Source organism: Leuciscus leuciscus (assembly GCF_965113295.1).
Source record: "Leuciscus leuciscus genome assembly, chromosome: 19".
Classification (NCBI taxonomy): domain Eukaryota; kingdom Metazoa; phylum Chordata; class Actinopteri; order Cypriniformes; family Leuciscidae; genus Leuciscus; species Leuciscus leuciscus.
In genome coordinates this window covers 6,934,048-6,948,083 of record NC_138743.1, presented here as the reverse complement: position 1 = coordinate 6,948,083, position 14,036 = coordinate 6,934,048, and the positions used below count along the sequence as shown (strand labels likewise).

General features: G+C 37.8%; 1 protein-coding gene across 1 annotated transcript; it reads right to left on the bottom strand.

Annotated features, from left to right (window-relative positions):
• Positions 1 to 263: 263 nt before the first annotated feature.
• On the bottom strand, positions 264 to 7,238 carry LOC309483032 (uncharacterized protein). Its single transcript, XM_082148671.1, has 4 exons — positions 7,149 to 7,238; positions 6,727 to 6,882; positions 1,283 to 1,381; positions 264 to 843 (listed from the first exon to the last, which is right to left on the bottom strand). The coding sequence occupies exons 2-4, from the start codon at positions 6,829 to 6,831 to the stop codon at positions 544 to 546; spliced, it is 504 nt and encodes a 167-aa protein (XP_082004797.1). The 5' UTR covers positions 6,832 to 6,882; positions 7,149 to 7,238; the 3' UTR covers positions 264 to 543.
• Between the last annotated feature and the right edge of the window lie 6,798 nt (positions 7,239 to 14,036).

Sequence of the window (14,036 nt, the reverse complement as noted above, 5' to 3'; positions counted from 1 at the left end):
GGAAGAACAATCTGTGCTATATTCCAATAAAACATTTGACACTGAAATAAAATAAAATAAAGGGCCTCTGACCTCAGCATTTGACATAACAAAACTAAATTCAGCACAAGAAGTGCCCAGAAGCTGGAGACTTGTCCGGGAACTGAAGAAGTCTGTGCTTGACTACCACATTGTTCCAAGTTAAACTGCCCACCGAGCAAGAGTGATTAAGCAAAGAAACATTATATATAAAAAAAAATCTTAATCTTACATAAGTCCTTCAACACAAGAACACCTTCAACGCACAACATTTGACTTGAAAATAAAACACAGGGAAGCAGGATCACAGCATTTGACAAGAAAGAACTGACTTCAGCTTCAATCCGTAAGTGCACAGTACAGTATATCTTAGTATGTATTAAAACATTTTACCATAAAATTGTTTATATAACAGAACCTCTGAACCGCAGCCAATTAACAATTAAACATTCACAACAATCTTCTGAAAAACTCAACAAAAACACAACAAGACTGCAATTTAGTGTGAGGCTGGCATTTGACCAACTAACTCAGAAGTTTGTTTTTGAGTGTCATGAATCGGGAGGAAGGCTTTGGACGCAGTGTGTCAAGTCCCACAAAAAGTCTTTGGAATACCTCAAATGTTTTGCAGAGTTGTGGTGGATACTGCAGGTTCAGAGCATATGTCATCCCCAGAAGCAGGCAACATGCCCTGGCCAGATTCCCAAGATCAGTAAGCACTGGGATTCCCTCAACGATTATGCCCACTGCATCTGGTTCACGGCAGACATATATCTGCATATTGCGCATGTTCAAGTCCTCATGGACACTGCTCTCCGTTTGTCCCTGTATGAGAATAAACAGAACAATAAGTGGCAACAGAGAACAATCTTCAAAAGCCAGGTGTGGTTAAGTAAAAGTACTGAAAATGCCACTCTTACAGTTATATCATCAGATGATTATGACTCCTGCATTAATGTAAAACAAGGATTTTACTTTTGTAAAACTGCAGTTGAAAAATATGACAGTATTTTTATAATCAAGTCTACAAGCAACTGGAAGACCAAAATGTTAATTTGGGACCCTGGTTCCTGCACATACATTTGGGTTTTTGTAGGTGTGTTTTTGAACTTTTGACAGAGCCAGACTAGCCATTTCCACCCAATTACAGTATTTGTTCCAAGACAAGCTAACCAATCCCCAACTCCAGCTCCATACTATAACTCAGACAGACATAAGATTGATATCTGAGGAATAAGTGCTTTTCCCCCAAAACAATACTTACATAGTAGTCAGAGATGAGCTCTTGCCCATTCTCTCCCATGTATTCAATGAGGCATCTCAGAGTCACGTCTCTCTTCTTCACCACAGAGGTACTTGGATCCTATAGTTGGTAAGTGAATAATGAAAAACTGAATCTTGCAGGCAATGTAACTACAAACATATGTCATTATCAGTGTGTTCTGTGCTACCTATTCAACAGAGCTTTATATATATATATATATATATATATATATATATATATATATCACATATCTCTCTCTCTATCTATATCTATCACATATCTTCCTATCTATACACACACACTTTTTTCATATTTAACCTTAAAATTAATTAGAGAATAAGAATACTTCCTGCTCAGCTACTGTTCGGACGCTCTTGCTTACTGCTCCGCGCTTTGCTCTATCGCTTTTATATTTTATCTTCTATACTTTTATAATTTGAGCTCCTTTTATCACCTAATTTTAACTTCAGCAAATCAGCACAGTGCTCAAACGACAAAGTTTGGATTACTACAAAAACGCAGAATTCTTCTACCCGACCAGCTTACATTCCGGGGAAAGGAAAACACAACTGCCTACAAGGATAAGAGAGAAAATGCCTCTTCTGGAATCTACTTGCTGCACTAACTGCCACAGACTTTTACAAAGGATTGCAGTTCTTGAAACAAAGTTATTTACGGGACCACCAAACCAGACGGAACACACAACAGAGCTTCGTCATGGACGCCCTCAGCATATAGCCGGTGAGTCCCATGAAACTAGTGCTCCTCGACAGGTAGAGAAACAAGCCGATCGACTTACGAATCGATGGCACAAACAGGGAGCGAGACCCAAAGGCACTCGAGACATCAGATTGTCACGAGCCTCACATATTACCGCAGTAGCATCCTCTACCCCAGATACAACTCTGACAAAGACTGCAAACACTCGTCTCCCACCAACACCTATACATCTTGAGAACAGATTTGAAGTACTAATGAATGTAAATGAGGAATCCCCAAACGTGATGAATGTGATCGAACACAGACTGTATCAGCCAGTAGCTAACACTGATGCTAACTGGCGCTCAAGGTCGAGCAGACAGCGGCACTCAGCTCAGAGCGCAGCCGAGCCCAGGACTCTGATAGTGGGAGACTCCATAATCAGAAACATTAGCTGCAGGGATACAACTACATGCTGCCTTCCACAAGCAACAATTTCTGATATAAACAGGGAACTTCAGAACATTCTAATGAAACATAAGACTGCAAATCGACTCATCATTCATGTGGGGAAGAATGACATTCATAAAGAGCAGTCAGAACTCCTTAAGAAGGATTTCAATGAACTTTTTGAAACACTTAAAAAACTGAAAGTTCAGACATTCATCAGTGGACCACTCCCAGCAAGAGGAACAAACAGGTTTTCACGGTTGCTTGGGATTAATACATGGCTGCAAAAAACCTGCAATATAAAAGGAGTAAACTTCATTGACAACTTCAATCTCTTCTGGAGTCAGAGACAACTATTTCATCGGGATGGCCATCACCCAAACAAACTTGGTTCAAGAGTGTTAAAGGACAACATCTACTTTTCCCTCAATCATCCTTCTGCAGTGTGTGCCAATCCACTCAATCAGAACGGCACACACACACCTGGACACAGTATGAATGACCACAGGACTTCACTTCATGATGTTGACATATCACACAAGGACAATGATAACACCACTGAGCCACAACAACCTCTGCTCACGGACACAATCTCAGCTGAGCCATGCCCACAGAGCTCACCACAGACAGACACATCAGAACTGCTCCAAGATTCAGCACCCAAGGACGACTTCCTGGAAAACAGCCAGGGAAGCCAGGACAGCATATCACAGCCTCATATAACACCAGAGCAACAGCCCCTTTCACCAGACACGTTCTCCCTCTCGCCACCAACTCCACTCCTGTGCTTCTCACAGAAAATGGAAGAACTTGTGCATGCTGGAACCAGACTATCACACTCTTTTGCTGCAAGCCCCCAGATATCAACCAAAAAACGTCGGGCACCGCTACCACCAAAGCCTGCAGGCCCAGCTCGCCCTCCCCCTGCCTCTGTGAGAGCTCTTCGGCCTCTGCCACAACGCCAGGGCCCACACCCTCCTCCATCTGCTCGAGGTGAACCAAAAACAACTGATACCAGCTCTCAGTGATGTATGTCGGGTCCCCGTTTTGATAACAGTAACTTTCTCAAATGTTTACAGAACAAGCGGGAACCCAGTGTGCCTGTATCTTTCTCTATTGCTGTTCTATTACAAGATAGAAAGTCTAAGGCCTTCAATAGCCGTACAGCAAACTCAACTAATCTGGTGCCTATTGCACGTCTAACTAAGATTGGTGTAGGGAAAAAAAGTAAGACTGTTAAGTTAGCAATTTTAAACATCCGCTCACTTAAAAATAAATCACTTCTAGTCAATGACTTAATAACCACAAACAACCTGGATTTTATGCTTCTAAATGAAACCTGGCTAGAAGACAGCTGCAGTGCAACAATCCTCAATGAAACAGCCCCTCCTAACTTTACTTTTATGAGTGTCTGCAGAGCTGTTAAGAGAGGTGGGGGTCTAGCTGCTCTTTTTAAAGATATCTATCAATGTAAGCAAATATCATTTGGGAACTACACGTCTTTCGAATATCTGGGTATTGTATTAAAAGGTGCTCCACGCATTTTACTCATCATTATTTACAGGCCTCCAAAATACTCTCCAGCCTTTGCTGAGGAATTTACAGAACTGTTATCAACAATTACCTCAGAGTTTGACTGTTTTGCCATTGCTGGAGATTTGAACATTCACATAGATAATGCAGAAAACAATATGGCAAAAGAAATCAAAACTGTTTTAAAAACTTTTGATCTGACTCAGCATGTACATGGACCCACACACAATCATGGACACACTCTAGATTTACTTATCAGTAAGGGTCTAAACATCTCATCGACTGTTATTAAGGATGTAGCACTGTCTGATCATTTCTGTATTTTCTTTGATATATTGATCTCTCCTGCCACTGAAGCTAGATCTGAGTCTGTCAAGAAGAGATGCTTAAATGAGAACACTAGTGTACTATTTATGAAGGCTATATCCTTAACACCAAGCATATCTGCTGACTCTGTTGATTTTCTCCTTGATTCTTTTAACTCAAAAGTTAAAAGTGCAATTGATGATATTGCTCCTGTGAAAGTCAGGAAGAAGAGTGGCAGACAAAAAGCACCTTGGAGAAACTCAACAGCAGTGCAAAATATGAAAAGACAATGCAGAAAAGCAGAGCGCATGTGGCGGAAGACAAAACTTGTAGTCCATTATAACATCTACAAAGACAGCCTTCATGCTTTTAATATGGAACTAGGCAAAGCTAGACAGACTTTCTTCTCAAACATTATAAACTGCAATTTAAACAACACACGCACTCTTTTTGCTACTGTAGAGAGACTGACAAACCCCCCAAGCCAGATTCCCAGTGAAATGCTCTCAGACAACAAGTGCAGTGAGTTTGCTTCTTTCTTCTCTGACAAAATCAATAATATCAGAAAGGTGATCAGCACATCCTTGAGTTGTGCTGGGGTCAGACAGATCAGACCACCTGAAAAAGTAGTAACTTTGTCTGATTTCAAAAAAATTGATGGCAAAATTATGGTAGAAACCGTACAGCACCTTAAAACATCAACATGCGCTCTTGACACACTTCCCACATCTTTTTTCAAAAGTGTGTTAAACAGTTTAGAAGCAGATCTTCTAGAAGTGGTAAATGCCTCACTTCTCTCTGGGAGTTTTCCAAACTCCCTGAAAACTGCAGTTGTCAAGCCCCTCCTGAAAAAGAACAATCTGGATAAGACCATATTTAGCAACTATAGACCGATCTCAAATCTTCCTTTCATAGGCAAGATCATTGAAAAAGTTATCTTCAATCAGCTGAACAAATTCTTAAGCTCGAATGGATACTTTGATAATTTTCAATCTGGTTTCCGACCGCATCACAGCACAGAGACAGCGCTCATAAAGATAATAAACGATATTCGCTTAAATACTGATTCAGGCAAATTATCAGTGCTGGTACTACTCGACCTCAGTGCTGCATTTGACACTGTCGATCATAACATACTTCTTGACAGGCTGGAAAACTGGGTGGGGCTTTCTGGGATAGTCCTAAAATGGTTCAGGTCATACTTAGATGGGAGAGGTTATTATGTGAGTATAGGAGACCATAAGTCTGAGTGGACATCCATGACATGCGGAGTCCCTCAAGGCTCAATTCTTGCGCCACTCCTGTTCAACCTGTATATGCTCCCAATGAGCCAAATAATGAGAAACAACCAAATTGCTTACCACAGCTATGCAGACGACACACAGCTGTACTTAGCCCTATCGCCTAATGATTACAGCCCCATTGACTCCCTGTGCCAATGCATTGATGAGGTCAACAGTTGGATGTGTCAAAACTTTCTTCAATTAAACAAAGACAAAACTGAAGTTATTGCGTTTGGAAACAAAGATGAAGTTCTCAAGGTGAACGCATACCTTCTCTCTAGGGGTCAAACAACTAAAAATCAAGTCAGGAATCTTGGTGTGACACTAGAGTCAGACCTTAGTTTCAGTAGTCATGTCAAAGAAATAACTAAATCAGCATACTATCATCTGAAAAATATTGCAAGAATTAGATGCTTTGTTTCCAGACAAGACTTAGAGAAACTTGTGCATGCTTTCATCACCAGCAGGGTGGATTATTGTAATGGACTCCTCACTGGCCTTCCCAAAAAGACCATAAGACAGTTGCAGCTCATACAGAACGCTGCCGCCAGGATTCTGAGCAGAACCAGAAAATATGAACATATCACACCAGTCCTCAGGTCTTTACACTGGCTCCCAGTTAGATTTAGGATTGATTTCAAAGTATTATTACTGGTATATAAATCCTTCAATGGCCTAGGACCTCAATACATTGCATTAGGATCATATCAGCTAGAAATACCAAGGGTTCACTCTAAGCATGGCGAGTCCGCTTTTAGCTATTATGCCAGCCGCAGCTGGAACCAGCTTCCAGAAGAGATCAGATGTGCTCCTACAGTGGTCACATTCAAATCCAGACTCAAAACACTTCTGTTTAGCTATGCATTTACTGAATGAGCACTGTGCCGCTGTTCGTCTGACTGTATTGTATTTCATTTGATTTTTCTAAACTGTTTTAATTATTCTTGTTTCTTTTTATTATTTTAATTTCTTCTATGTAAAGCACTTTGAATTGCCATTGTGTATGAAATGTGCTATATAAATAAACTTGCCTTGCCTTGCCTTGCCTAATTAGGAGCTGTAAACAAAAATGCCTTTTTTTTTTGCAATATTCACCCAATTAGGCAAGACGAGTAAATAAAGTAATTATTGTATAAATATGCATCTGCAACATTGTTACCACTTTTGCCTCACCTGTATCAGTTCCAATAACAAGTTCTTTATGCGTTGACCAGCCGCTCCTCCCTTCGCACTAAACAGGTCAAGAAGTTTTGGAGTGTACTTGTCCAGCTGGGACATAAACACTGATTCTAATGGAACTGCAGCACACCTTCGGAATTCTTCATTTATCTGTAATACATCAATTGTTTGACTGTTATTTGGAACACTCAAGATGTGTAAAGAATTGGCAACCTTTCATTCTTATGCAATCTAATACTACATAAAACATGTGAGGTGGATCATCAGTATGTGATCAGCAAACAGCCAATTTTTTTTTTTATTTTTTTTTTTTCAACTCTCAATAACTGACTTTTGGTTACATTAATTCCTCTAAATGACAGAGAATAACAAACCTCTGAAACATTTACCTCAATTCCACCTACTAAAGAGCTTACCTACTCCATGAACTGCTCCTCCCAGTAGATCTGATGGTCTTCTAAAGAAGCAACACAAATGAAAGAAGAGTTTAGGAAAATATAAGGATCATTGATGTTTTTGCAATGCAAAATAAATATTTAATCTTTTTAGTTGAACAAATGGTTTAAGACAATGTAAAATATTTCAAACAAATATATCAAAAGATTAACTTAAAGCTTTTAAGATTTTTTTATGATACGTTGCAGAGAGAGGCGCCAAAAATAATATAACGTTACTGTCCTCATATTTTTCAATCATGCAGGGAACAACTGTGACCACAAACCTAGCAGTTAACTGACACATGTACGAGGATGAGAGACCATGCTACTAGTGTTTTGCTAGCTAACGTTAATTCGGAAAGAGGCAGAACATTTAAAACGAGTGATTTGAGACAAAATAATTCACATTCACTGAGGCTAACGTTATTAGACTTCTTAAACAAAATGACGATGTTTTTTTAAGTACCCAAACTAAGGAGACAGGGGTAGCTGCAGCTTGGAGTAATGGGCGTGGCGAGAGGTCGGGGCGTGGCGAGAGGTAGGGGCGTGGCAAGAGGTTTCTCATTGGTCAAAGGAGTTTCCTCCTGGACAGAGTCAGAGCCATAGAGAGAAAGTTGCGACACAGCAATGGCGGCTCGTGGAGCCTCTCGATATTTCCATAGACAGTATGGATATTTCCCGAAAGCAGCAGCAGCGCGGTAGAACAGACCGTTTGTGATGCACTTTTAAAAGGTAAGACGTTTAAAGAATAAGATTGTATATTATCAGTACATCTGAATCAAATTAACTTATGTATTAAAGCATGCTAGTTTACTATTGCTCTCTAAATTTAATTAGTAGTTTTAGGGGACGTTATCAGATAAAAGAAAGGTCACTGGATAAAGTTAGTAGTGCATAACAAACCACGAACAGCCTAATGGTTAAAACCGTTCTATTATTGCATTTTATTAAACTATATTTGAGTAACAAAAACGTATGGGTGGAGTTTTTTAGGCGTGTTTCTGTAAACTACCTGTCTGTATGTTTCAGCTCAGCTGATTTTTGGATTGATGGGAAAGGGAAATGGAAGTTTATTCGTGAGATTAAAAACAATGCTTAAAAGCTGCAAGCCATTTACAAAAACAAATCACACTAGACTAAATGGGAAATAATACTAAATACCACATGTAATATATGCTACTATAATTTGTCCCGTTTTTGTCTCCTTTATCTCTTTCAACACAAGAAGCAGAAAGGGATTCAGTGGATCCTGAAGACTCCCTACACTGACACTGTACCCTCACCTTCAGTTTCAACTCCTTGGATTTTAGAAGACTTTCCTTGCTCCTTATTTTTAATAAACATTAAACTTCCCAGTGTTGGTCTTTGTGAAAAAGTTCAGATGCACCCAAGTATGATTAGTGCACAATATAGCATAAAATGTTTAGTTCTATTTAGACTGCTCCTCCTGCTGACTCGAGCATATTTTCTCCTCTGTGTCGGACACTACAAGAACAACATAGAGGAAATGACAGTCAACATGCTTGACGTGCAGTTTATTAGACATTTATAGACATTATTAGACATAAAATCCTATTGTGATAAATCAATGCTATATATATATATATATATATATATATATATATATATAATGTGTATATATGTGTGTGTGTGTGTAATTGACAAACCTTCAAAATTTGTTTTTTTAAAATCTCAAAATCTTTTCAAAACTGATGTTTTATTAATTTGTATTAATTTTATTTGTTTTATTTATTTATATTTTTGAGTCATTAACTTTGACTTTTTGAAATTTAAACAAGTTTCAGTTGTAAACATTTCTAAGTGTTTAAATTCAACTGATATGGAAAGTGTACCAACCTACCCATACTTGAAAGCAGTTTTTACCAGTATTAGAGAGATCTACAACTCTTTTCACTCATCATTAAGGCTCCTCTGAACTAGGGGTCGACCGATTAATCGGTCGGACGATTAATCGGCCGATTTTTTGAATTTTTTAACATATCGGCATCGGCCAATATCCAGTATATCAAGCCGATTATTAGGCGGGCGCATCTGTGGGCAGCCTAGTGTTGTTGTTGTGGACGCATGCTGTGCCTAGAGTACGGTGTACATTTTAGGACATCCTCAGACCTCAGACATATGAAGACAAGGCATCATGCCTCAGACTAAAAGGCTTCAGTCATTGGACAAAACGGCATCGCGCCTCAGACTGAAAAGCTTCAGGTCTCAGGAAAAACAATGTCAGGTGTCAGGTCTCGTACAATTAGGCATCAGACGAAACAGCCTCAGACAAAAAGGCATCAGACATAAAGGCATCAGACAAAAAGGCATCAGACTAAAAGGCATCGGACGAAAAGGCATCAGACAAAAAGGCATCAGACGAAACGGACTCAGACTAAAAGGCATCAGACGAAACGGACTCAGACTAAAAGGCATCAGACATAAAGGCATCGGACGAAACGGACTCAGACCAAAAGGCATCAGACGAAACGGACTCAGAGGGAGTTTGGAGATTCGTATTGCCCCGCCCCATATGACGTCACATGTACGCGGTTCATAGCTCGAAAGAATGCTTTAACTCCATGATAGTTTGCCAACATACAAACTAGCTAGTTGAAATATGGCATCTAAGTTTTTAAATGTGCAAATAAAACTTGCGAAATGCATGTTCTCTTCTGTAAACAACTTAATTAGTGTAACATTTCAATAAAGCAGGGATTTTAAGCAGTGATTTTAACACTGTTTTAACATTTAATTAAAGCATATAATATATACATAGCATACATCTATTTATATATATATATGAAGAGTTCAGATGCAAAAACCTCTAAGTGCCATCTGAAATTTTCTTCTAGAATGATCATTTTTATCAAGATCGTATATTTAAGTTCAGTTATTTCACTTAAATGGCAATGCAAATGACCTATTAATTGTCATTTAAGTGAAATTATTGAATTTAAATATACGATCTTGATAAAAATGATCATTCTAGAAGAAAATTTCAGATGGCACTTAGAGGCTTTTGCATCTGAACTCTTCATATATATATATATATATATATATATACAGGCCAAAGATTTTTAAACATATACAATTTTTTTTTTTTTTTTTTTGGGATATATGGGATACATGCTAGGACAGAGAGAATGTTTTTGAAAGAAGTTTCTTCTGCTCATCAAGCCTGCATTTATTTGATCAAAAATACAGAAACAAAATGTAATATTGTGATATATTATTACAATTTAAAATAATTGGTTTTCAATTTATTATACTTTAAATTATCATTTATTTCTGTGATGCAAAGCTGAATTTTCAGGATCATTACTCCAGTCTGTCACATGATCCTTTAGAAATCATTCTAATATGATGATTCATTATCAAAGTTGGAAACAGTTCTGCTGCTAAATATTTTTTCATAACCTGTGATACTTTTTTAGGATACTTTGATGAATAAAACGTAAAAAAAAAAGAAAAAAAAAGAAGCAAATATTTTAAAAATATAAATCTTTTGTAACAACAATATACACTGGTCAGTAATTTGGGGTCAGTAATTTTTTTTCTTTCTTTTTTTGAAATAAATCAATACTTTTATTCAGCAAGGATGTGTTAAATTGATCAAAAGTGATAGTAAAGAAGCAGGGGCGGATCACCCCAGTTGGCAGCAAGGAATTAAAAGTTATGGCCAATTTAACTGTGATTAAATTCAGTATATATACGTCTGCCATATGTTGCCACCCCTCAAAAATTCCTGCACCCCTCTCGCCACACCATAAATATTTTTCTAGATCCGCCCCTGTTCAGAAGATTTATATTATTCGATTTTTATTTTTTATTTTTTTATAAATGCAGTTCTTTTTAACCTTTTATTCATCAAATATATTAGGCAGCAGAACTGTTTCCAACACTCATAATAAATCAGAATATTAGAATGATTTCTAAAGGATCATGTGATGGACTGGATGTCACATGTGACACTGAAGACTGGAGTAATAATGCTGAAAATTCAGCTTTGCATCACAGAAATAAATGATAATTTAAAGTATAATAAATTTAAAACCAATTATTTTAAATTGTAATAATATATCACAATATTACATTTTGATCAAATAAATGCAGGCTTGATGAGCAGAAGAAACTTCTTTCAAAAACATTAAAAATAGTAATGTTTCCAAACTTTTGGCCTGTACTGTATATATTATGTTGAAGAGAACATGCATTTCGCGAGTGCATGTTTTAACATTTAATTAAAGCATATAATATATATAGCCTATATATGAAGAGTTCAGATGCAAAAGCCTCTAAATGCCATCTGAAATTTTCTTATAGAATGATCATTTTTATCAAGCTTGTATATTTAAGTTCAGTAAATTCACTTCAATGACAATTAATAGGTAATCTTCATTGCCATTTAAGTGAAAATATAGAATTTAAATATACGAGCTTGATAAAAATGATCATTCTATAAGAAAATTTCAGATGGCATTTAGAGGCTTTTGCATCTGAACTCTTCATATATATGCTTTAATTAAATGTTACACTAATTATGCTGTATGCAGAAGAGAACATGCATTTCACGAGTTTTATTTGCACGTTTAAAAAGTTAGATGACATATTTCAACTATAGCTTGTATGTTGGCAAACTATCGTAAAGCGTTTTTTTTTTTTTTTTTACTTTTATTGAATATGTATAAGATAACAAGCGGATATAAAGGACATATAACTTCTACAGGAATTAAATTATATCAAGTATATGTAAAGCTTCACATTATATAAAATACATAAATAAATAAAAGACATACACAGAGGAAACATTATCACATTGTCACTTTTCTTGTTTTTAATCAACCTTAGAGACTTTAGAAATGTATCAAGTAAAGCGTTCTTTCGAGCTATGAACCGCGTACATGTGATGTCACATGGGGCGGGGCAATGCGAATCTCCAAACTCCATCTGAGTCCATTTCGTCCGAGGCCTTTATGTCTGATGCCTTTTAGTCTGAGTCCGTTTCGTCTGATGCCTTTTAGTCTGAGTCCGTTTCGTCTGATGCTTTTTAGTCTGAGTCCTTTTCGTCCGATGCCTTTTAGTCTGATGCCTTTTTGTCTGAGGCTGTTTCGTCTGATGCCTAATTGTACGAGACCTGACACCTGACATTGTTTTTCCTGAGACCTGAAGCTTTTCAGTCTGAGGCGCGATGCCGTTTTGTCCAATGACTGAAGCCTTTTAGTCTGAGGCATGATGCCTTGTCTTCATATGTCTGAGGTCTGAGGATGTCCTAAAATGTACACCGTACTAGAGTCATTCTCCAGCAGAGTGAGCAGACCTCATCCAGTGCCTAAGGAAGGAGCTAAGTTCCTTGGAGAAAACTCCTTTATATTTAATTAAAACCTTTTGATATGTTACTGCCAACTTCGAGAAAAAATATGAATAGGCGACATGACGTTCGGTGGATATTGATAGCGTAGTTGAGGTTGCATTAGCACAGCAGAAGGGTTGCTATCATGTCACAACAATAAGTAAGCAAGAATTTTGCAATTACAGACAGAGAATCTGATACTTTTATTTGTTCTGTTTTGTGTGTCTTATATTTGAGAGGGTTGTCACTCAATGCAGAGAAATAAGTAATAAAAAAGTGACCATAGGTTAGTAAAGGACTGGCTTTGCTTTGCTAGCGTCGTCGCTAGGGTTGGGTAGCTACAGACAGACCCGGTGCTAATACGGCACTGGTGCCTTAACGACCGTTATTTACCAGACCGAATATCAATGCGTATTTCTGTGCTTCTCTTGGATGCTCTGAAAACGGACGTTAGAAACGTGACGCTAGTCAGCAGTTAACTTTAGCATACTGTTAGCTAGTAGCTGGATTAAACACGGTTAAAATGCTGGCCAAACAGTGTAATGTGTGACTGTATTTCACTGTAGACTAGGGGTGGAACATGTATTCGTATTGAACCGAAACGGTACGGGCGTCATGGTTCGGTGTATACATTTACACGGAGAATACATGGTATAAAAATAAATAAAACTTGCGTGCAAATTAATTCATGTAATGCGGAACTACTGTTAGATACGCGGGTTCTTTGGGGACACCTAATCTGTAGCCCCGCCTTAGCTCTGAAGCAGGCTGCGATGTAAAGATTGCAATGCTGGAGTATGGTGTGTGTGTGTGTGTGGAAGAGAGAGAGGGAGAGGGAGAGAGGGGCGCGGGCGCGATCGAAAAGTCGCGTGTGTTTAAAGTCGCAAAGTGTTTACTTATATTTGTGTGTGTGTGTGTGTGTGTGTGTGTGTGTGTGTGTGTGTGTGTGTGTGTGTGTGTGTGAGGCGCGGATACGATCGAACAGTGGAAACATAAAAACATACTCCGTCATTTTGTTTACAAGACATCATTCAAACTGCAAAGTGTTTAAGTTACTGTTAATTACAATTTTAAGGAAAACAAATATATTAATCTGAAATGTAGCAAATTTATTTAATTCATTCAGGTACAATTACCAAACATATCTCAAGGTCACAACAAGTGCAGATTGGTCAAGTGTTCAATAAATGTTTTTGTTGAGAAATCTTGTCTATCTTAAGTAATTATTTGTGTTATATTTTATCTTTCAAATAGAGGTTAAAAACAAGCACATAATCGGCCAAATATCGGCCAAAATAAATCGGCAGCATTAATCGGCCATTGGCCGACCCGGATTTCAAAAGATCGGCATCGGCCTGAAAAAATATCGGTCGACCTCTACTCTGAACGATGCATTATTATGTATACTGTAATTAATTACCATAATAAAATAACCATGTTTGCAGTTGTGCCACCCTGACATGCAAATTTTGGGACAAAAGTTTTTCAATTATCTCAACAGCTTTAAAACTACT